The 25,539-nt window shown below is 47.8% G+C and overlaps 1 protein-coding gene across 3 annotated transcripts in view; it reads right to left on the reverse strand.

Moving 5' to 3' along the window:
- tmem163a (transmembrane protein 163a) overlaps window positions 1–25,539 on the reverse strand; it is a 274,863-nt gene that overhangs the window by 55,273 nt on the left and 194,051 nt on the right. For all 3 annotated transcript variants that reach the window (XM_038789881.1, XM_038789882.1, XM_038789880.1), the window contains exon 6: window positions 9,438–9,534. In XM_038789881.1, coding sequence (XP_038645809.1) covers window positions 9,438–9,534 — 97 coding nt within the window. The remainder of the gene's footprint in view (window positions 1–9,437; window positions 9,535–25,539) is intronic.

A 25,539-nucleotide genomic window follows, 5' to 3' on the forward strand; every position in this document is an offset into this window, starting at 1 on the left:
GATGGTCGCCCCCGGAAGTCCCTACCTCAAAATCATTAAGGTCCCAGCACCGAACCCTGCAGTGTCCCACTAGTCTCTGCCTGCCACTCTGAAAAGGACCTGTTTATTCCCACTCTTTGTTTCCTGACTGCCAACCAGTTCCCTATCCACGTCTATACATTACCCCCAATACCATGAGCTTTAAGTTTGCTCACTAATCTTTTGTGTGGGACCTTGTCAAAAGGCTTTTGAAAGTCCAGATACTCAATATTCACTGGTTCACCCTTGTCCACTCTACTGGTCTCATCCTCAAAAAATTCCAGAAAATTTGTCAAGCATGATTTCCCTTTAGTGAATCCATGCTGACATGGACCGATCCTGTCCTCTCTTTCCAAATGCACAGTTATTTCATCCTTAATAATGGACCCCACAGGCTAACTGCTATAATTCACTGTTTTTTCAGTCCCTCCTTTTTTAAAAAGTGGGGTTACAGTAGCTACCCTCCAATCCATTGGAACTCAGGTCCTGGGAACTTACCGGGTTTTAATCTCAACAATTTCCCCAATACAATTTCCTGACTAATAAGGATTTCCTTCAGCTCCTCCTTCATGCTAGACCCTCGGTCCCCTAGTATTTCTGAAAGGCTATTTGTGTCCTCCTGAGTGAAGACAGATCCAAAGTCATTGTTCAACTGCTCTGCCATCTCTTTGTTGCCAATTATGAATTCACTTGATTCTAACTGTAAGGGACCTACATTTGTCTTCTTTTCTCGTCAAATATCTATAGAAGCTTTTGCAGTCAATTTTTTATGTTTTCTGCAAGCTTACTTTTCTTTTCCCCCTTCCGAATTAAACCCTTTGTCCTGTCTCTGTTGAATATAACTCTAAATCAACTCTATGCTAGCCTGAAAGGAGTGTTCTAATGCAAGTCATAATGGATGTTCCTTTCTCATGGTCTACTATTATAAAAAGAGTTGTTTTAGTGCAGTAGGCTAGACAGCTGGTTTGTAATGCATAACAAGGCCAGCAGCGCAGGTTCCCGTACCGGCTCATTACCTCAAGAGGCGCTAGAATGTGGCGACTAGGGGCTTTTCACAGTAACTTCATTGCAGTGTTAATGTAAGCCTACTTGTGACAATAAAAGATTAGTTTTGTTATTATTTGGTTAATTTGACAAATAGGTCAAGATCTGCAGTTAGGAAACTAAAGCATGAATGTTAGACAAGCCTGGGATTGCAAGCTGGTCCCAAGACATAAAGCACTAAACACACTATGTTCCTGGATTGCTGCTGACAGCTAATTAAATATTAATGTGGTGACCAACTTTAACAGTCTAAAAGGCAATGCAAGGCACCGAGCTGTGAAAATGAAAGCCTATATATTTGTTAAAGCACAATCAAAGTTTTTAATTTTTAACCACAATCTTAACCCCAAAAAAGGAAAGTTGATGTCAGATACCAAGAGCTCAGCCTGCAGACAGCCTAGTTAGAGGTGGAATAAATAAAGGAATTGAGGGAAGGCAAGAGAGAAAGCAGGAATATTAACAAGTAAAATCAAAGAAAACACAAAGATAGTTTATGAAAATGCAAAGGGAAAGAGGACAACGAAAGAAAAGGTAGAGCCTATTAAAGACCAAAATGGTAATGTGAATGTGTGATTCTTTTTTAAAATATTTTTATTGAGGTATTTATATAAACATTAAACACAAACTAACACAAGACTGAGAACAAACAGCAATCTCATAATGAATAAATCACTACCCGAACGACGGCCTCCCTTCCGTTCCCCTCCTCCCAACCTGCCATCTCTATTTTAACCTCATTATCCACACCCCTCCACCAGGCCCTCCTCCACCTTGGGGAACTCCAACCCGTTCAGAAATCACCACATTCCCCCCTGCCCCTCTCTCCCCCGGCCAGGGACTCTGATTCGTAAAGCCTCCTATAAACCTCCTCAAACCCCCCCCCCCCCCCCCCCCTCCCCACCGGGCCCACTCCCCTTCCCCTCCCATCCTTCATCCTTCTGATCTCCCTCGCCGCCACCTGCTTCCCAGGTCAGTGGGCCAGAATCCTGCTTATCTTCTCCCCATACAGGTACATTGCCCCTCTGGCCCTCCACAACTGTCCTACTGCCTTCCCCCTGGACACCAACCCGAACTCCATCTGGAGCTTCTGTCGCTCCTTCAACAATCCAGCCTCCATTACCCCCGAATACCTCCTATCCACCCACAGGATCTCGTCCACCAGCCTTCCCATCACTGCTCACTCCACCTTGTCTCCATGTGCCCGGATCGATATGAGCTCTCCCCTTACCACTGCCTTGAGCACCTCCCATAGCGTGGCTGCCGAAACCTCACCCATATCATTCAGTTCCACATACCCCCTGAATGGTGGCCCTCGCCCGCTAACACACCAATGGTGGCTCTCGCCCACTCGCACACCTCCTCATCCTACGTCCAGTCTCCATTGCAGGCACTGGGCACTCCCCCCGCCCACCCCCCCCCCACCCCCCCTGCACGCACTCCCTCGCCTCGGCTTCCCAAACCTCCACAGCTCCACCCCCCCCTCCATGCGCTCCATGAACAACTTCAGCTCCTTCGCCACCACCGACACCCTCCCCAATCTCAGGCTCGACTACCGAACCTGTCACAATGTTCCCCACCTCAAATGCCACCCGCTTCTTTATCAGCATCGCCACCCACCTCGTCTTCATATCTAATCCCAAATGAAAGACCCACCCTATCCTTAGCCTAGTCTGATCCATCTCCGCTTCACCAGTTCCACTCCCAAGTCCTGGTATACCCAGAGCTCATTACCTTCCCTGGTGCTCCTCCTCATCTGCTTTGGCCACTGCAATATCTTCCCCTTGTTGAGGAATCGGTGGAGCTGCATCACCATCACCCTCGGTGGCATGTTTGTCTGCTACTTCCTCATCAGCGCCCTATACGCCAGGTCAACCTCCAGGGGCCGAATGAAGGCCGCCTCCCCCATCAACTTCTCCAACATCTTGGCTACATATATGAGCCAGTGTCTGTTACCTTGATGCCCTCGGCCACCCCACCTACTCTTTATGTTTTGTCTCCGGGAGTCGTTCTCCAGCACCTGCTTTAGCTACTTCTGGGTCTCCCACATCATTCCGATTTCAGCCCCCGACGAGGTTAGCCACTCCTCATGCTCCCCCACCGCCTTCTCCACCCTCCGAATAGCCTGGCCCTGAGACTCCAGCCTATGTTCCATCCGATCCATTCCAGCTTTTCATAGTTCCCCTGCCTTGGCTGAATCCACCTGGGCTTCCCTCCTCTGCCAGCTGAACTTTTAATTTCAGAATTCCACCAACTGTTTCATTGACTATTGGACAGGCTGCTGACCCTTTACCCTCCACTATCTTCACCTGTGGGGCACAAAGAATTTCTTGCTCCAACAGTTCCCTTCTTCTGGATCCACTTCTGGTCCATGGATTCATCCACCAACAGTTTAACTTTCCTCACCCACCTCTACATCTTTTTCCACCAAAACATCCGCCCAGCAAATGGGGAAAAGGACCAAAATAACCACCTTGAGCGGGAGCTGCCAAATCTGCGACCGCTCACTCCATGTCTGCCACCGGATGTTCATGAATGTGTGATTCTTAATCAATAATAATGTTTCCTCGCAAAAGAGAAGGACCATGCAGACATTATAATGAAGGAGGAGGAGCGTGAAATATTGGTTGGAATAAACATAGTGAGAGATTAAATATTAAGGGGTTCAGCATCTTTGAAAGTGGATAAATCCCAAGCCCAAATAAAATGTAACGTATGTTGTCAAGAGAAGCAAAGGAGGAAGCAGCAGAGGCTTTGACCATCATTTTCCCATACTCTTTGGCCACAGACATGGCACCAATGGACTGCGAAAGTTGTAGAGTTATTTAAAAAGAGGAAAGAATGGACTGAGTAATTAATTGCAAGCTGGTCAGCCTAACCTGCGACCAAGTTATTTGAAAAATTCGAAGGGACACCAGTTTTGTGGTGTGGCATGCCCCCGCCAGCAGTGGGAGTCTCCGTCCCACCAGCCAGCCAATGAGATTTTCCATTGTGGGCAGCACCACGCCGTTGGGAAATCCCCAGGCGTGGGTGTGTTGCTGGCACAACGGAGAAACCTGACAGTGGAGAATCCAGCCCATGTATTGTCCCCAAATGGGATTCTCCACCGTATCGGGAATTCTGCTATCGGCGGCGGGCAGCAGAGAATTCATCCCTTGATAAGGCGGGGTTGTTTAACTTTGAACAGAGATATCTGAGGGGAGATTTAAATGGGATCTGTGAAACTGAGGGTCTGCATGGAGTGAACAGAAGAGCTTCAGCAGAGAACTTCATAACTGGGGGCATTAATACAAGTCATTAGTAGAAGGACTAGAGGGGAGTTGTAGAGAAATTCTTTCACCCAGAGGATGGTGGTGGTCTGGAACCCATTACTGGAAAGGATGGCAGTGGCAGAAGCCCTCATTGCATTTAGAAAATACTTGAATATGCTCGTGAAATGCCGCAACAAAGAGCCACAAAGTGAGATTCAGCTGGATAGCTTTTTCTGTGTTGAATATCTTCCACCTGTTCCATAAATTTCTATGATTTTATGAATTGTGCTTTGACTAAAGAAAGTCTGGGTGAATATATCTAAATATTGCAGAAACAACAAGGTACTGACAGTTTGATATATGTGCTGAGGGCTGGGATTCTCCATTCCGCACTCTTAAGTGCTCTATCCAGCAGAGAATCAGGAACGGGTCCCCGTGGGCAGGAGGAGCAGCGCTTCTTTGGCATGTAAATATATGCAGAGCAGCAAGCGTGTTGGATTCCTATCACTCTCCAGCTCGGGCCGCCATTCGGAGCAAGCGCCTCAATCTCAAAGTCCAGCGACAGGCCTCCCTTCACCCCCGAGTGCAAATGTTGACCCCACTGCTGACAAGGGGAGCATCCCCAACAAGGTGGAACATCCTTTCTCCCATGACAGGAGTAACGGGTTACAACCCCCCACACCATACATCTGAGGGTGATCTCCCCCCCCCCCCCCCCCCCTTCCCCTCCCCTCCCCTCCAACGACCCACATCAAGGCAGCTAACTTGTATTCAGGAGGTGTCAATCATAGCAAGAGAGTTAATAAATGTTGTGGTTAACATCAAAGCAGGGTACTTGAGATGCATTGTATAAATTTATATAGATGATCTGGAGGAAAATGTGGTTGGTCTGATTAGTACGTTTGCAAATTACACGAAGATTGGCAGAGTTGCTGATAGAGCAACAGGATATAGATAGATTAGAGACTTGGGCACAGAAATGGCAGACGGAGTTTAATCCGGACAAATGCGAGGTGATGCATTTTGGAGGTATCTAGGTATAAATTATACTGTAAATGGCAGAACATAGAACATACAGTGCAGAAGGAGGCCATTCGGCCCATCGAGTCTGCACCGACCCACATAAGCCCTCACTTCCACCCTATCCCCATAACCCAATAACCCCTCCCAACCATTTTTGGACACTAAGGGCAATTTATCATGGCCAATCCACCTACCTGCACGTCTTTGGACTGTGGGAGGAAACTGGAGCACCCGGAAGAAACCCACGCAGACAATGGGAGAACGTCCTGGTTTCCCCAACTGTAGTCTAACAGTTGCTGACGAGGAAGGTGCAGTGCTCCGAAAGCTAGTGATTTGAAACAAACCTGTTGGACTTTAACCTGGTGTTGTAAGACTTCTTACTGTGTTTATGTTGTGAGCCTGGCTACTGAAAGCTGTTGCTTATTAACCCTTGCAAGCCATTACCTGTATGTATGGTCAATAGTATCCTTTAGTTCTGATTGGCCCAAGCAGCACATGATCAGTTCCTGATGGGTTACGTGGTGCATGATTAGGGTCTGATTGGTCTCTGAACAATGATGGTTACCTTACTGATGTCACTTCCAATTAGGGAACCCAATTGGTTCCCTAAAATGTCAGCCACTTGTGGGAACATTCTTCTCGTTATAGCTTTTCCCCCATTCATTTATTAAGTTTGTACCTTTTCCACCACAAAGTAATTTATGTATGCTTGTGTGATGTCACTTAATGATTGATATTCAGGCTCATTGTCCCAAATGGCCTAATCAATACATCTTAAAAGTTCTGGAAATTCAAATGTCTGTAACTTCCTAGTTTAAAAAATAACTAAAGGTCCACAGGATACACGACCTTAAACTAATACAGCAATTACAAAATTACTACATACATATAAATTCAGCGTACTTAGATGATTGATGTGTTAAGGTGTGGGTAGCAATGTGCACATTACAAAATACCATATTCAGGGGGGTGGGCCTACTACTGCCATCACTGGAAACTGGACCTCCTGCTGTTCCCAGGTAGCCTGGAGGAGAATCTGCAGAGAAGCATCACTAAACCGTGGGGTCACTCCATTGTTTTTGCTGAGATATCACTGCAGAATGGCAGGTGGTAGCAGTAGTTGAGGTTATCTGAGGTATGAGGGAGGTATAGGGTGGAAGTTTATTGGCCCATTGCGGCAGAATAGATAATGCAACAAGCCGTTCAAATTTCCATTGATGTAGGTGGGACCGGAAGATCCCACCGGCGAGAGGGGACATAAATTTCCACCCGTTGTTTCAAGGCATTCACTAACGCAGGGCAGCACAGAAGCTCAAGTGATTAACACTGTGGCTTCACAGCGCCAGGGTCCCAGATTTTGATTCCCTGCTGGGTCACTGTGCGGAGTCTGCTCTTTCTCCCTGTGTCTGCGTGGGTTTCCTCCGGGTGCTACGATTTCCTCCCACAGTCGAAAGACTTGCAGGTTAGGTGGATTGGCCATGATAAATTGCCCTTAGTGACCAGGTTAGATGGGGTTATTGGGTTACGGGTATAAGGTGGAAGTGAGGGCTTAAGTGGGTCAGTGCAGACTCGATGGCCTGAATGGCCTCCTTCTGCACTGTATGTTCTATGTTCTAAGTTTAATTGACATATACCAAACACTAATGCTGCTGGATTGCAAGGGATGTATGCATGTCTGGATGCACTTTAAATATGACACCCGGACTTTCAACCCAGACGATTAGCCAGACACCTTGTCAGTGAAAATCTCATTTGCTGGCTGCCCCTGATTGCGCGCAGCCCGCTGTCCCACCCATGAGCGGAAGCATTTCTGGTCCCACCATCAGTTCAGTCAACGTTTCAAGATTACGGCTGTGGATTCTAATGGGAAATGTATTGGTTAGGCTCTGATCAAATTGCGAAAAATCAACTGATTTGTCCATCTGGTGTCCACTTGGCCAGTTCAAAATGAAAAGTCTCCATCAGGCTTTAAACAAGAATAGATAGTTCAGAAGAAGTGGTTTAGATGCATCCATTATATTGCCCAGATTCTCTAGGTTACATGGTGAAGATTAAAATTAATCGCTGAAAAATCTGTTGTGCCACAAACTAGACACGTTAACTGCCAACACCTAAATAATCTGATTTGCATTCCCCTTAACTCATATTCTGTGACAGAAGCAGAGTCTCACAAATTTAGCCAAAGTTACTTCACAGTAAGTAATTTGAAAGTATACTCTCTGAATTTGAATCAGTGGTGTGATCTAAAGTGACCCAAATCCCAAGATAACCATAGTTGGAATATGGGGCTGGATTCTCCAATTTTGGGATTATGTCCGGAGGGTTCGTAGCGTTTTACTTGCGAAAAATCGGTTACGCGGCACACTGACCCTCCAACCGGTGAGGAGCTAGCAGCCGCGCCACGTAAAATGCACAGCCTTCCCGATATAAACAAGCAGAGAATTTCTGGTCCGTGGCCGCGCATATGCACGGCGGTGACCTGCAGTGGTCGCGCCGTTCAACATGGCGCCGGCCGCGCACGGACGCGACCTGCCGGATTGTGCCCCGCTGGATACCCCCTTGTCACCCCCCAACAGTCCCCCCAGCCCTCGCCGAAGCCCACTCCCCCCCCCCCACCCCGGGCCAGCAGCACAGCTCCCACCCGGCTGTGGCGGCGCTGGACACAGTCCACAATCGCCACACTGGGTTACCGACTGCTGAGACGACATGTGTCCCGTGCGGTCGGGGCTCGGCCCATCGGGGCTGAGCATCGGGGGAGGGTCTTCAGGTAACGTCCTGAGGCCATCCCAACAGCGTGCGGTGTACTCCCCGCTGACGCCGTTTTGGAAGGGGCAGAGAATCCAAAAACAGGCGCCGCCCTGATTAGGTCGCAAAAAGGGATTCTCTGCCCGTCCGCCGATTTTGAAATCAGCGTCGGCAAGTGGAGAATCCAGCCCATGGTCAATTTAGTATTGTACAAACTTAAAACAGCCCTGCTGTTGAATCATTCAAAAATATGCTCCTGAAGCCGAATGGGACATATGCACTCTTTAGAAAGTGCAGAAAGCTAATGCTAAATAGTGAAAATGGAAAATGTATAGGCTGTTTGACAGGTTAATTTCAGTGAATTTATCCTGTAATTGAAAAGATGGAATAAAGTCCGTAACGAGCTCCATGGATCTATTGAATGAGCCCTCATGTTTTTTTCCTTTGTTTATTTTTTACTGGAAAGCTTGACATGAATTATGCATTTTTGCAGTGCTTGTTAGCAATGCTTCTACATATTGCTGACAGAGCGACTGCACCACACTTATCATAATCCACCAGCTTTTATAGCTTTATATTAGATGGCTGGGACAAATATTTTGCACAGTTTTAAAAATTGATGTTTGCGCAATAAATACTTTTAGAATTATAATCGGATTCAACATTTACATTGACACCACTGGCCACCTAGTTTAATAGAAACTGGAAGAAAATGAAAAATTTCCAGAATGTTTTTATTCCTACCAGCCCATTTACCAAATTACGGAGGTGGTACATGTTATTTGAACTGTAGACTTATTTTGCACTAATTAGTATTTGTGGATCCCAACCACATTTTCAACCCATGTCAGCAATCTTGGTACCTTTGATTAAGATTCGCCCTTTGCCATGTGGTTTGGAAATGCAATCTCAGTATTCTCAAAGGAGCTCATTGAGCTCTTGTTGCTGTCCAGGAAATCTGAAACTGAAGCTAAACCATCAAACAGTGCGACAGATCTCTGACAATAGTAATGGTTGTAAGATTCCTTGGATCTGCTTCAAAAGTGCAGCAGAAACTCCCATTTTCCTGCACAGGTTTTTGCAGCACATCGGACAACGTAATTCCAGTGCGGGGAGCAACTCTTGAGGAATTTTCTGACCATTGTCCCACCTGGACTATTTGTCCCCCAAATCCCACCATTAGAGTTCAGAATTTTGTTACTTGCTGACCACCCAACCATTAAATAATTCAGAATCAGAAACTGGACAAAATGTAAATATCGGACACAAATGTAAAAAACATTTTTAAAAAACTTCAGAATCCATCAATCAGTTTATCTTCAAAGCAACAGCAATTAAAGAAAAAATCTCTTAGCTCACCACTTCAGGAAGTAGCCTCGTAGCAAGGTCATGAATGGCTTTAGCATAAATGCAGAGGGTTGACACAAGGAATATGACACCCATAACGACACAAGCTCTGCAAAAAATTAATTTATACGAAGTTGATAAAACTTATTAACATACATTTCTTAAAGGCAGTTGCATTTTGTTTAGAATAGATTGAAATACTGTACAATTATGGCACACAGTGTGAGGTATAGCATACGAGGTAGATTCTAATTGAGTGTGATCTGTTCTGAACAGTTGGGTTATGTATTACTCTGGGGTCTGATTCTAGGTCGCAGTATGATAGAAAATAGAAGAAGGGGAAGGCCATTCAGCCCTTCAGGCCTGCTCTGCCATTCATTATGATCATGACTAATCACCAAGTTCAATACCCTGATCCCACCTTTCTCCCATATCTCTTGATTCCTTTAGCCCAAAGAGCTATATCTAATTCCTTCTTGAAATTACACAACGTTTTGGCCTCTACTACTTTCTGTGGTAGAAAATTCCACAGATTCACCACTCTCTGGGTCAAGACATTTCTCCTTGTCACAGTCCTAAAAGGTTTACCCTTTATCCTATGACCTCCTAGTTCTGGACTCACCCACCATTGGGAACATTCTTTCTGAATCTACCCTGCCTCTAATCCCCTCTCACTCTTCTAAACTCTAATTATTATAATCTTAACTGATTTAATTTCTCCTCATAGGACGGTCCCACCATCCCAGAAATCAACCTGGTAAACCTTTGCTGCACTCCCTCCATAGAAAGAACATCCTTCCTCAGATAAAGACACCAAAACTGCACACAGTACTCCAGGTGTGGCCTCACCAATGCTCTGTATAATTGCAGTAAAACATCTCTATTCCTATACTCAAATCCTCTTGCTATGAAGCCAACATACCATTTGCCATCTTTACTGCCTGTTGTACCTGCGCGCTTACATTCAGCGACTAATGCACAAGGATACCAATGTCTCGCTAAGTATCCACTTTCCTCAATTTACACCCATTCAAATAATAATCTGCCTGTCTAATTTTTCTACCGAAGCAGGTAACCTCACATTTATCCACATTATACTGCATCTGGCATGCATGTACCCACTCACTCAGTCTGTCCAAATCCCACTGAAGGATCTCTGCATCCTCCTCACTGCTCATTCTCCAACCCAACTTTGTATCATCTGCAAATTTGGAGATAATACGCGGCCTTGTGCTTTTACTTAGAAATTCCAACAAAGAAACTGGTTAATCAGCCTAACCAGTGCCTGTTGGTGTTCATTCCCCATATGTGCAGTTGTAACTAATCACAAGCACCTATCCTATTCCCATATCCCATTATCTCCCTTTCCTTCAACAACCAATATAACCCACTCTGCAATGTTAACATGGACTTTATGCCAATCTCTATTTCAGTTGTGCATTCCAGACAACTTCACAGCCCTCTGTATCAAAAACGTTTCACATGCTCTAAACCCTAATCTATTTACATTTTAGTTTATATTTACGTATCCTCGCTCGGGTTCCCTCAGCCACTAGAAATTATAAATTTCTATCTGCACTGTCCAATCCCTTTATAGTTTTAATGTGAAGATGCCGGCATTGGACTGGGGTGAGCACAGTAAGAAGTCTTACAACACCAGGTTAAAGTCCAACACCTTTGTTTCAAACACTAGCTTTCGGAGCACTGCTCCTTCCTCAGGTGAATCTCAGGTGAATCACCTAAGGAAGGAGCAGTGCTCCAAAAGCTAGTGTTTGAAACAAACATACATAGAACATAGAACATAGAACAGTACAGCACAGAACAGGCCCTTCGGCCCTCGATGTTGTGCCGAGCAATGATCACCCCACTTAAACCCACGTAACCCGTAACCCAACTAACCCTACACTATGGGCAATTTAGCATGGCCAATCCACCTAACCCGCACATCTTTGGACTGTGGGAGGAAACCGGAGCACCCGGAGGAAACCCACGCACACACGGGGAGGACGTGCAGACTCCACACAGACAGTGACCCAGCCGGGAATCGAACCTGGGACCCTGGAGCTGTGAAGCATTGATGCTAACCACCATGCTACCGTGAGGCCCCTAATGTTGGACTTTAACCTGGTGTTGTAAGACTTCTTACAGTTGATAGTTTTAAACATATCTATTAAATGATCCTGTAATTTTCTTGTACTCATGAAAAAGAGCACCAATTTTCCAAGGCTTCCGTCATGTTTATATTGTTTCATACCAGGAGGCATGTCAGTAAAACAAAAATGAAGCTGGAGTCACTTTCAAGTCAGAAAGCATCTTTCACGTGATTAAAGACCTCTGGCGTGGATCCTTGAGGAGGCTTGTATATCTAAAATGTGCTGTCCGTTCTCTCCACAAATGGCACTCATTTGGGGTGCTGCCCATCCCCACCACTCCGACAAAATATTCGGTGTGGTGATGTTGGGTCACCAGCTCAACCAACATACTAGTCTGGGATAATACGGAAGTTGTGTGGGTGCCAAGATTGGCAGCCCCCCACCATTTAAAAAAAATGAATTAACAGGCAATTCAGCTCGTGATCAAGGCAATTGATTCAGATTTTATGCCTCCCCTCCATTTTTCACGAGTTGCATGGAGAAACGTGTTAGGCGTGAGTCACACCAAGTATAAGAAGGAGTTCCAAAGAGGGCTTAAAGGGACTGCAAGCGAGGCTAGGGTTGAGTTTATCAGAAGAGTGTGTTGGGGCAGAGGGGAGCATTTGCAAGTGTCTTTCCTCCAGTGATTTATTTCTCAGCCTTTTACAGGAGTGAGAGGGGCTGCAGACAGGGCTGCAGTGATCTTTGAGGGCTCCAGTATATCACCCAGAGCTTGCTGTCCCCCTTCAGCAGAGTGCACTCACAGAGGAAAGGGGAAGTGGGAGGACTGGTAATATGGCGGGGGGCGAAGGCACCAGAGACGCCGGTCGGCATGGCGCCAAAGGCCATTGGCGCCAGTCGGCAGAACGGGAGCCACTCCGGTGCGGGCCTAGCCCCTAAAGGTGTGGAGAATTCCGCACCTTTGGGCAGGCCCGACGCCGGAGTGGTTGGCGCCACTCCACTACGCCGGGACCCCCCATCCCGCCGGGTAGGGGAGAATCCCGGCCCTCACCTTTTGACTCGGCACTCTACTGCCTTTTAGGCTCAAGGTGGAGTTCAAAAATTTCAGTTCATAACCTCTGCCCCTATCTTTTTTTGTGTGTTTTATCTTTTGTTGGTTCAGTTTTTCTCTTATTTCTTTCTTAATCCCTTTAATTTGCAATTGGACAGCTGCTATCCGCCAATCATACCTCATCTGGACACATTGTAACTTCACCCATTTGCCAAAACCTTTGGTTCTTGAACTACAAAACCTTTTGACACTTAATTTTTCCTGCACCTAAAATAGAAATCAAGATTTAACAAAAGAATAAGTGTGATGATGACAAGTGTCAGATAGAAAATACAATAGGAGACTGAGCTGAATATAAAAAGTTCAGAGGAGAGATAAAGAAGTCGGTAAGAGAAGCAAAGAGGGTGTATGAAAATTAACTGATAGCTGTCTTAAAAGGGAATTCCAAAACCTTCCGTAGGTATATAAATAGTAAAAGATTGGAAAAAGGAGTAGGGCCGGTTAGGGACTGTGGTGAATTCATACTGTATTGTAATTCACACTGTATTGTATTGCATAGTATTATGTCCTTGTGGGCTCTGTCTGTGAGCCGTTGCGCGGCTCTGCCCACAGGGGAAGATGAGGAGCTTGTACAGGGCTCCACCCTTGGCTCCGCCCATGGCTCTGCCCATGGTCCCTCCTACTACCGGAAGTATAAAGTGCTGCAGCCGTGAGCCTACCCTCAGTTCTTCTGGTCGCAGGCAGGCTCAGTTGTAAGATTATTAAAACCACAGATTACTTCCAATCGTGTTCCGAGTGAATTGATGGTCACATCAGGAACCAAAAAGGGGATTTACACATGGAGGCAGAGGCCATAGCTGAGGTTCTAAATGAATACTTTGTGCTTGTCCTTACCAAGGAAGGTGAAGCCATGGTAAAAGAGGAAACAGATCAGACACTAGGGGTGGCATTCTCCCCTACCCGGCGGGGCGGGGGGTCCCGGCGTAGGGGAGTGGCGCCAACCACTCCAGCGTCGGGCTTCCCCAAAGGTGCGGAATTCTCCGCACCTTTGGGGGCTAGGCCCGTGCCGGAGCGGTTGGCACCACGTCAACTGGCGCAAAAACCGGCACCAGCGGCCTTTCGGGCCCGCCGCCCGGCGCCGGGGCTGGCCGAAAGGCCTTCGACGGTTCGCACATGCGCCGGGGGATTCTCTTCTGCCTCCGCCATGGCGGAGGCCGTGGCGGCGGCGGAAGAGAAAGAGTGTCCCCACGGCACTGGCCTGCCCACCGATCGGTGGGCCCCGATCGCGGGCCTGGCCACCGTGGGGGCACCCCCCGGGGTCTAATCGCCTCAAACACCCCCCCCGGACCCCGGGAGCCCGCTCGCGCCGCCGATCCCGCCGCCACCAGAGGTGGTTCAAACCTCGGCGGCAGGAGAGGCCTCCCAGCGGCGGGACTTCGGCCCATTGCGGACCGGAGAATCGCCGCAAGGGGCTCGCCGCTCGACGTGGCGTGATTCCCGCCCCGCCAATTCCCGAGTGGCGGAGAATTTCTGCCATGGCGGGGGCGGGACTTTCGGCGGCCCCGGGCGATTCTCCGACCCTGCGTGGGGTCGGAGAATTTTGCCCTAGGGCCAGGATTCTCCATTTCGGAGTGTAAATGCTCCCAGAACTGGAGAATCGGGACTGATCTCTGCTTGCACATGGAGTGGTACCCAGCTGCGAGACTCAGTCCTTTGCCATGCAAATCTATGTATGATGGAGAACTTGCTGGATTGGCATCGGAGCATCATGGTGGGGGTGGAGATTCTGGCTTCCAGCTCATTAATCGCATACATCAGCATGCTGATCATTAATTTGCATTTTCCCGACGGCATCTGGCAGCTAGTGGAGAATAGAACATAGAACAGTACAGCAGAGAACAGGCCTTTCGGCCCTCGATGTTGTGCCGAGCATTGTCCAAAACCAAGATCAAGCTATCCCACTCCCTGTCATTCTGGTGTGCTCCATGTGCCTATCCAATAACCGCTTGAAAGTTCCTAAAATGTCTGACTCCACTATCACAGCAGGCAGTCCATTCCACACCCTAACCACTCTCTGAGTAAAGAACCTACCTCGGTCATCCCTCCTATATCTCCCACCTGAACCTTATAGTTATGCCCCATTGTAACAGTTACATCCACCAGAGGAAATAGTCTCTGAACGTCCACTCTATCTATCCCCCTCATCATCTTATAAACCTCTATTAAGTCGCCTCTCATCCTCCTCCGCTCCAAAGAGAAAAGCCCTAGCTCCCTCAATCTTTCCTCATAAGACCTATCCTGCAAACCAGGCAGCATCCTGGTAAATCTCCTTTGCACCCTTTCCAGTGCTTCCACATCCTTCCTATAGTGAGGTGACCAGAACTGCACACAATAATCCAAATGTGGTCTCACCAGGGTCATGTACAGTTGCAGCGTAACCCCGCGGCTCTTAAACTCAAGCCCCCTGTTAATAAACGCTAACACACTATAGCCCTTCTTCACGGCTCTATCCACTTGAGTGGCAACCTTCAGAGCCCTGCCGTTGACCCTGTAATCCGCATTCAAATCTTTTCTACCAAAATGAATCACCTCGCATTTATTAGGGTTAAACTCCATCTATCATTTTTCAGCCCAGCTCTGCATCCTATCAATGTCTCTTTGCAGCCTACAACAGCCCTCCACCTCATCCACTACTCCACCAATCTTGGTGTCATCAGCAAATTTACTGACCCACCCTTCAGCCCCCTCCTCCAAGTCATTGATAAAAATCACAAATAGCAGCGGACCCAGCACTGATCTCTGTGGGACACCGCTGGTAACTGGTCTCCAGTCTAAAAATTTTCCATCCACCACCACCCTCTGTCTTCTATGTGATAGCCAGTTACTTATCCAATTGGCCAAATTTCCCTCTATCCCACACCTCCTTACTTTCTTCATAAACCGACCATGGGGAACCTTATCAAACACCTTACTAAAATCCATGTATACAACATCAACTGCTCTACCTTCATTTACACACTTAGTTACCTCTTCAAAGAATTCAATCAAATTTGTGAGGCAAGACTTACCCTTCACAAATCCGTGTTGACTATCCCGGATTAAGCTGCATCTTTCCAAATGGTCATAAATCCTATCCTTCAGGATCTTTTCCATTAACTTACCGACCACCGAAGTAAGACTAACCGGCCTATAATTACCAGGGTCACAATGGCACTGGTTCTGTCGCACGGCAACATATTTTTTGGACGATGCTCCATTCTCAGCCCAATGGGGATTCCCAATCGTAACGGCGGGGAATAAGAATTCCGCCAGTGGAGAATCTCTGATTCTTACTCACACGTTCTCTTACATTATAATTATGGGAGGTGCTACTTACACAGTCTCACACTTACAAGCCCAAATACTACATCTACCATATATCACCAAAAGGTCAACATTACCGCAACCGTTGTCACATTTGAAGATAGTTAATATATCAGCAACATTTGGTGTCTATTTTTCTGAATCATAATATTTGTGCCTTTTGGGACTGCTGTAAAATGAATCCTGCCATTCGATTTGGAAAGGAAACCAATCATGTTAAGTGTTTAAATTTATGAATAATATCTTAAGATGTTCTACTGCAGTGAAAGTGTACCATGCATTATCCCCAGTGAAGTTGTTAATTACATTTTTAACTTGCAGATGAGGCTGAAGCTGGAAGAAACCAGGCGTGTCGGGAAGATAAATTGAGACCCATGCCGATTTCTTTCAGGTTTGTTCCAGCTGCTAATTCTGCCTTCAGCTCAGTGATAGACCCAGAGGGATGGGATTATTATTTTAAGAAGTAAAATATGCAGGGCTGAGAGAAGGTGGGGGAATGGCACGAGGAGAATTACTCCTTCAGAGAGCCACCACAGCTAGGAGGGGCTGAATGGCCTCTTTCTGTGTCATAACCATTCGGTGATTCTGTGAACTTTGTCCTCCTATTTATTGGCTAACTGTGCTTCATGTAATAAGTGCATGGACTTAAGTGACGCATATTTCCAAATCAGAGAGACAGCAGAAGAAATGTTAAGCTCAACAGCAGTGAAGGGATTAGAGCAGGGGTGGGCAAACTACGGCCCGCGGGCCGCATGCGGCCCGCCAAAGGTCTTTATGCGGCCCACCAAGATCAAGTCATAAAAACAATTTTTAAAAATGTTTTTTTTTTTTAAATTGTTATAATTTGTTTTTTTTTTAATAAGGTTAATTGGGGGGGGGGGGCTGTTGGGTTACTGGTATAGGGTGGATATGTTGACTTGAGTAGGGTGATCATTGCTCGGCACAACATCGAGGGCCGAAGGGCCTGTTCTGTGCTGTACTGTTCTATGTTCTATATGAGGCGCCCAGAATCATAACCGGGTGAAGCGCCATTTTTGAAAAGTAGAGAAAAAGAGGGCTAAAGGCAGGATGCCGCCGGGGGAAGCGCTGAGGTATATGCCGCACGCTAATTGGTTACAACTGGGACTATTAATTAATATACTATGCGGCCCTTTAAAATTGTGAATTTCTGAATGTGGCCCTTGCACAGAAAAGTTTGCCCACCCCTGGATTAGAGGGTATTCTTCAATCAGGTATGAATGTTTATTTTAAAATAGGTTAATGTTAGTCTAAAAATAGAAGCATGTCGAACAAATGTGTTAATTATTGATACCTGAATGACGCCAATAGAGCCACCAGTCATATAAAAATGGACATTATGTGATTATTGCATCAGGGATACTAGAGATTAGAAAATGATTAATAATCTGCGAGAGTGAAGCTGGGGAAAGCAAATGAGTTTGCAGCTAAATTAAAAGAATAAGATGTAATCCTCATGGGTGAAAGGAGTTTGTTAAAGTCAATAGAAAATACAATGTAAGGGTAGTCGAGGGACAAGTGTGGAGAAAGGCTGGAAAGGTAGATCTGGAGAGAACTGGCTAGAGAAAACAAGCTTTGGTAGAACAAATGTAGCAGGTGTAGCAGCCCTGGTTATGGGTCACATAGAATTTACAGCACAGAAACAGACCATTTGTTTCAAGTAATATGTACTGGAGGTGAGTCTCCTCCCAGTCCACCTTACCTCAGCATTTTGCATATAATTCTCTTATCTTTCATTTATTTGCCTGGCATTTTTTTGAAGTGTCTAAGTTTTGTGTCTCAAGTACTTCCTGTGGTAGCGAGTTTCACATTCTAACCACTCTGGGAAAAGAAATTGCCCTTTATTTCCCTCCTGGATTTAATAGTAATTTTATAGTATTGTGGCCCCGGGTTTTGAATTCACCTTCACGAGGAAACCTTCTCTCCAGGTCTACCCTGTGCAACCTATTCATAAATTTAAAGACCTCTGTCAGACCACCACTGAATCGTCTCTTTTCTGAAGAACCCTAAACTGTTCAATCTTTTCTGGTAGCTGTAATCTTGCAATTCTGTTACTATCTTTGTAAGTGTTCTTTGTGCGTTTTTCCAGTGCTGCTTCCATGTTCTTTTTTGCAGTACGGGAGCCACACCTCTTAAGTTCAGTCTGACCAGGATCCTATACGAGTTTGACATACTTCCATCATTGTTCTTCAGAATGTTCTGAAGAAGAATCATACTGGACTCAAAACGTTAACGCTGTTCCTCTCTCTGCAGATGCCGCTGGACCTGCTGAGTATTTTCAACATTTTATGTCTTTTATTATTGCTACAAAACTGTTAGATCTCTCCTTGATTATTGTGACTGGTCTGTTTCCAAACACATTCAAATTGCTCCTTCCATTGTCATTTATTTGACTGTGGGCTTCAATTCCTTAAGATGCTTCCTGTGATGTCTTCTCAAGCAACTTGCTCACCAATTCATCAAGGTTCCAGTGATTTACCTGTGACGTCATGAGACTGCAGTTAAAAAGCAACCCAGCAGAGCAGGAGACTGTGCCTCCAATATTTACAGGGAGTGGGGACAGCAGGCCAGTTGAGGCCAGAGGTGGTGAAACCTTGCACGATTTAACAACAAATTCTAAATAATTTTTTAATTTAATTTCTCACCTAGTAGCCCAAAAAGGCAGCAGGCAGGAAAATCAGTGACAGAAAGACAAAGCCAGAACATCTAGAAACAGCCCCAGCAATAAGGAGGTGGAAAAATTGCAGATCAGGGCTGTAGGCAGTGGCGATGAGGGGGTGGGGGTGTCAGGGGAAGTGGGGTTGCAGATAGAGATGAGAGAGATAGGCTGTCAATAGTTAGGTAGTCCTGTGATCACGGCAGTGGCTAGAGATGGGTTGCAGATAGCTGAAGGCTTCTTTGAGGGGCTGAGGAACACTCCTGGCCCACAAGGAGTGGTATAAAAAGCACTTAGTTTAAGGAACCAGCAGCTCGCACTGCTGTCACTTTTAGATTTCCTCAGAAAACCCACACAGAAGCGGTTTAATTTCTAATCAGGCCCCCAGTTACAGGAAGGAATCTTCTGGGTCTGGAGTTTAATTCGGGAAGTAGGGGCGGAAATGAGAGCAATTTTGGCTGGGGGGTCAGGAGAGCTGGTCACGTGTGATCTCATGCTGGTCAGCCAATTAGATATTCATATACAAGGAGATGGCAAATCTTTCAGCAACGTTAACTCTGCTTCTTTCTCCACAGATGTTGCCAAACCTGTGAAGATTTCCATTATCTGGTCATTGTTGTTTGTGGGAGTTTGCTGTGTGTAAAATTGGAACATAAGAACAGAGGAAATTATGACGTAGGAATAGGTCGTTGGCCCTGTGAGGCCCTCTACCTGTCACTAAGATCATGGCTGATCTGATTGTTGGCTCAACTTCACTTTGCTGACTGCCCTCCACCCTTGACTCCTCTGTTGATCAAAAATCTATCTCACTCAGTCTTGAATAAATTCAATGGCCCAGACTTCACTGTTTGCTGGGAAAGAGAATTCCAGACTAACAACTCTCTCTGGGAAGGAAAATCTCGTCACCTCCATCTAAAACGTGAGAACTCTTATTGTTAAATTGTGTCCCCTAGTTCTAATCTTCCACACAAGAGAAATCCACCCCATCATGTTCCTTCAAGATCTTATATGTTTCAATAAGATCACCTCTTCTTCGAAATTCCAATGGGTATAGTCCCAACCTATTCTTAAGGTAACCCCCTTGTCCCAGGAATGAGACAATTGAAACTACTCTGAAGTGCTTCTAAAGCAACAAGATATATTTTTCAAATAAGGAGACCAGAACTGTATACAGTATCTCTGATCTGGTCTCATTAAGACCCTGTCCAGCTACATTAAAGCGTCCCTATTAAAATATTCCACTCTGCTTTGTCCTGAATGGTGTTGAACTTCTTGAGTGTTGTTGGAGCTGCGCTCACCAAGGTGAGTGGAGAGTATTCCATTGCACTCCTTACTTGAGCCTTACTTGAGATGGTGCAAAGTCTTTGGGGAGTCAGGAGGGGAGTTACTCGCTGAAGAATTCCCAGCTTCTTAGCTCTTGCAGCCACAGTATTTATCTGTCTGGTCCAGTTAAGTTTATGGTCAATGGTACGCCCCATGATGTTGAAGGTTGTGTCACAGCAGTAGCAAACACAAATTGATAAATAAAGGATTTTTTAGGGTTAGATTATGTGATGTGACCATCAATTCACTCGAGACACGAGAGGAAGTAAACTGTGGCTTTAATAGACTTACAACTGAGCCTGCCTGCGACCAGAAGAACTGAGGGCAGATTCACAAGACCGCAGCACTTTATACTTCGGGTAGTGGGAGGGGCCACGGATGGACCAAGGGTGGAGCCCTGTGCAAGCTCCTCATCTCCCCCTGTGGGCAAAGCCGCGCAACGGCTCACAGACGGAGCCCACAGGGACACTGTGATACATAGTGTGAATTAAGCATTATACATTCACCACATTCACCCCTGTAAAGTGTAGCCACCTAAGATGGACACTGGGCTAACAAAATGGAGAACTGCTAAGGCTGTAGGAGGAAAACAGCTTTAGCTAGGACAAGCAGTTTGCAAAAGGCTAATTAGCATTCTGCACGTATCGAAACCAGTTTATGGCCAGGTGCAAGATCTCAACCAAAGGTGTAAATAGCAAAACGCTTTGCATAGTAATGAGGCGATCCAGATCTGGGCCCACACAATAGCAACATTTGAGTTTGAATGGATACTTTGAGTGGACGCCCAGACGAAACGGCACCAGAAGTATCCATCACAAAAGACCCTAGAGACCGCCCCACCCATCGAGAAGAGACCCTCAGATTGGGGGATTTGTAAGATATCGATTGGGAAATGATCCAATCGATACATGGCAGGTAGAGGCCCGCCCCGAAAAGGCACGGACATTGGGGGACCTATAAAGGTAGGTTCCCCGCACATGGTTCTGTCTGTTGTGCTCCGGCTCCGTTGCTGTTTTGCTCCGGCCTCGCTGTCTGTTGTTGCTCCGGCTTGCTGTTCTGACTCCGACTCCAGCCTCCAGATCCTGTCTTCCATCACCAGCCGTTGAGCACCAGCCATCGTTCAGTAAGTGCCAAAATGACGCTCGCTACGTGAACCCGGCATTGCTTATACATTATCCAACTATTAGAGAACAGAAGGTGCAGCCCGGAAAGGAACAAAGGCCTTGTCCCCTGACCTTGCTGGTTCCTACTTAGATAAGTATTTAGTCGTTTAATAGTAGAAATAAGTATTAGTCTTTAGCGTATGCATGCGTATTTATTATATTTGTATAATAAATATCAATCGTTTGAACTTACTAATCGGTGTATAGTTTTATTACTTTGAACCTGACCTTGAAATACTTGTGAGGTGTCTAAATACGGCACCTGGCGACTCCGAGCTGAAATTACATACACAGAGCTGTAGTAGCGTTAAGCACACAGCCTTTAAACGGAGGCGTGTTAATACACTCCAATAAACGCGTAATACACTCAAGTAAAACGTGCAACAAAAGAAATCAAGTCCGGCGGAGGTGACGGGTCTACAGATTGAGCCGGTCGGGTGGCCGAGTCATCCGCTGGGATCGGCGGAGCACTGGAGTTGCAGCCGCTTCGGATGGCTGTGGGCTGACGGGCAGTGTAGATCTGAGGGTGGACTCCGGGGGTGGTTCGTTCAGAGCTTCGTTCCTGACCAGTGTGACGGGCGAAGGGGGGCGCAGGAAACCTGTAGACGTGGGGGCGCAGGGCGTGGGGGGTCGGGTGAGGTGTAGTGTGAGGCGTGCCTCAGCGGTGGTGGTGGTGGTGGATCCTGCAGGCGCGAGGTCCCGGAGGGAAACGGTTTCCTGACGGCCGTCGGGGTGTTCTAGAAAGGCGTAGTGTGGGTTTGAGTGTAGCAGTAATACCCTTTCTACTAGTGGGTCCGTTTTATGTGTCCGGACCTGCTTCCGGAGGAGAATCGGGCCCGGTGTCCTCAACCAAGATGGGAGCGAAGCCCCCGTGGTAGTGCCCCTAGGGAAAACAAACAATTGCTCGTGAGGGGTCTGATTAGTGGCCGTACACAGGAGGGACCCAATTGCATGGAGCGCGTCGGGGAGGACCTCCTGCCAGTGGGAGGTCGGGAGATTTCTGGACCGTAGGGTCAGTAGGACGGTCTTCCAGACCGACGCGTTCTCCCTCTCCACCTGCCCATTCCCCCTGGGGTTGTGGCTGGTAGTCCTGCTCGAGGCGATGCCCTTGTCGAGCAGGTACTGACGCAGCTCGTCGCTCATGAAGGACGAACCCCTGTCGCTGTGGACGTAGCTGGGGAAGCCGAACAGGGTGAAGACACTGTGCAGGGCTCTGATGACTGTATGGGAGGTCATATCGGGGCATGGGATAGCAAATGGAAAATGGGAGAATTTGTCTATGATGTTGAGGAAGTACACATTTCGATTGATCGAGGAGAGGGGCCCTTTGAAATCGATGCTCAGGCGTTGAAAGGGCCGGGAAGCCTTTACCAGGTGGGCCTCGTCTGGCTATAGAAGTGCGGTTTGCACTCCGCGCAGATCGGGCAATCCCTGGAGATGGCTTTTACCTCCTCGGTGGAGAAAGACAGATGTCGGGCTTTGATGTAGTGGGCGAGCCGGATGACCCCCGGGTGGCAGAGGTCATTGTGGATGGCCTGTAATGGGTCGTCTTACGCGCTGGCGCTTGTGCCGCGGGACAGGGCATCTGGGGGCTAGTTAAGCTTCCCCGGCCGACATATGATGTCATAATTATAGGTGGAGAGTTCGATCCGCCACCTCAAGATTTTATCGTTTTTTATTTTGCCCCGTTGCGAGTTGTCGAGCATGAAGGCAACCGATCTCTGGTCGATGATGAGGGTAAACCTCCTACCTGCGAGGTAGTGCCTCCAGTGCCGTACGGCTTCCACAATGGCTTGAGCTTCTTTTTCGACTGAGGAGTGTCGAAGTTCTGAAGCGGAGAGGGTTCGGGAGAAGAAAGCTACTGGTCTCCCTGCCTGGTTCAGAGTGGAAGCGAGAGTGACCTCTGAGGTGTCGCTCTCCACCTGAAAGGGGATGGATTCATCCACCGCCCGCATGGCGGCTTTGGCGATGTCCTCCTTGATGCAGTTGAAGGCCTGGCGGGCCTCGGCTGACAGTGGGATGAGTGTAGCCTTAAATAGTGGGCGGGCTTTGTCCGCATATTGGGGGACTCACTGGGCGTAATAGGAGAAAAATCTGGACGACTACGACATCCGTGGCGGGCGATGAAGAAGATGGTGTCCAAGATGGCCACCCCCATGGATCACACGTGGCCCTGGAACAATGAGGGAGAGGGGGTTGGAAGAGGGGGCACATACAGTCCGGGTCAGGCCCCAGGACTCCGTTTTCCACGACATAGCCGACGATGGCTAGTCTGGTTCTGCGGAAAACGCATTTCTCCTTATTGTAAGTGAGGTTGAGTTTCTGGGCGGTTTGGAGAAATCGGTGGAGGTTGGTGTCGTGGTCCTGCTGGTCATGGCCGCAGATGGTGACGTTATCCAGATACGCAAACGTGGCCCGCAGCCCGTACTGGTCCACCATTCGGTCCATTGCACGTTGGATCACCGAGACCCCATTCGTGACGCCAAAGGGAACCCAGAGGAAATGGAAGAGGCGGCCATCTGCCTCGAACGCCGTGTAGTGGCGGTCCTCCGGGCGGATTGGGAGCTAATGGTATGCAGACTTCAGATCCACCGTGGAGAATATGCGGTACTGGACGATCTGGTTGACCATGTCTGCAATTCGGGGGAGGCGGTACGCATCGAGGTACGTGGACCGGTTTATGGTCTGGCTGTAATCAACCACCATCCGGAACTTTTCCCGGTCTTGACGACCACCACCTGAGCTCTCCAGGGGCTATTACTGGCCTCTATGACTTCCTCACGTAGGAGCCGCTGGACTTCAGCTCTGATAAATACCCTGTCCTGCAGGCTATTCCGCCTGCTGCGAGTGGCTACGGGTTTGCAGTTAGCAGTGAGATTAGCGAAGAGTGGAGTGGGGTCGATTTTTAGAGTCGCTAAGCTGCATATAGTGAGAGGGGGTAGGGGTCCGCCGAAGCTGAGTGTGAGGCTTCTAAGATTGCATTGAAAATCGAGCCCGAGTAGGAGGGGGCACAGAGGTCTGGGAGTACGTACAGGTGGAAGTTAGAGTAGTTGGCGCCCTGTATTGTTAATGTCACAACGGTGCACCCTTGTATTTGAACCGAGTGCGAACCCGAGGCGAGGGAGATAGTTTGCCGTGCTGGGAAGATAGGGAGAGAACAGCGTCTTACCAGGTCTGGATGAACGAAGCTCTCGGTACTCCCGGAGTCGAAGAAGCATGGTGTCTTGTATCCGTTGACCTGAACGGACATCATTGAGCTTCTGAGGTGCTTTGGCCGCAACTGGTCCAAAGTGACTGCGTTGAGTTGCGGGTAGTCGGTGGCTTGTTCAGCAGTGCTGGAGTGGCCCCGTGACGACTGTCCGCGGATGTCGTAGTCGTCGAGATGAACATCGGGAGATGGCCAAGATGGCGGCCCCGTTGATCGCACGTGGCGGGCGATGAAGAAGATGGTGTCCAAGATGGCCACCCCCATAGATCACACGTGGCGGGCGGAAAGTAAGATGGCGCCCAAGATGGCGGCCCCCATGACTCGCACATGACCGGCCACATGGGGGAGGATTGCCAAGAATGCAGCCCCCATGAATCTCAACATTGCGGGGTCTGCGGGACTGCGAGTTGGGGGAGTGATTGCTCTGGACAGCGGGAGAGTTAGAGGGTTTAAATTTAGACAAGCATACCTTAGCAAAATGTCCTTTTCGACCGCAGCTGCTGCAGGTCGCATTGCGGGCCGGACAGTGCTGCCGTGGGTGTTTGGGCTGACCGCAGAAATGGCATGATGGCGCTCCATAGTGGGCGGGTGGCCGCGCGGTGCAGGCCTGGGGCAGTCTCTGGTCGGGGGTCCACGATGGGGTCGCGTGGTCAGCGGGGAACAAGTTCATGCTTTGAAACGTGACCTCCAACGAGGTTGCCAGCGTTACAGTAGTTCTGGGCCCCTTTTTCGAGGAGTCGCTGGCACACGTAGTTAGACCGGACCCCTGCAACATACACATCACAGACAGCGAGTTCCATATGCTGGGAGGCAGTTACAGCCTGAAAGTTACATTCCCGTGCCAGAGCTTTTAGATCACGCAGGTAGTCCTCTAGCAACTCTGCGGGGCGTTGGCGGTGGGTAGTGAAAATATGCCGCGCATAAACTTCATTTACAGGCCGCACGTATAGGCGCTCGAGTATAGCGAGGGCTTTGGTGTATGAGTCGGTACTATCGAGTTGCGTAGAGATGCGATGGCTCACCCGTGCGTGCAGGAGACTGAGTTTCTGCTCTTCAGTTGTAGCAGAGGTAGTCGACGCAGCCAGTGTAGAAAGATTTCCTTTGCTTCTGCAGCCTGCGGGTCGAGTTCTAGTCGATCAGGTTTGAGGGCTGATTCCATGGTGGTTTTTTCTAAGTCTATTAAATTGATGTGACCATCAATTCACACGAGACACGAGAGGAAGTAAACTGTGGCTTTAA

The sequence above is a fragment of the Scyliorhinus canicula genome, chromosome 2, assembly GCF_902713615.1.
Source record: "Scyliorhinus canicula chromosome 2, sScyCan1.1, whole genome shotgun sequence".
In the NCBI taxonomy this organism is placed as follows: Eukaryota; Metazoa; Chordata; class Chondrichthyes; order Carcharhiniformes; family Scyliorhinidae; genus Scyliorhinus; species Scyliorhinus canicula.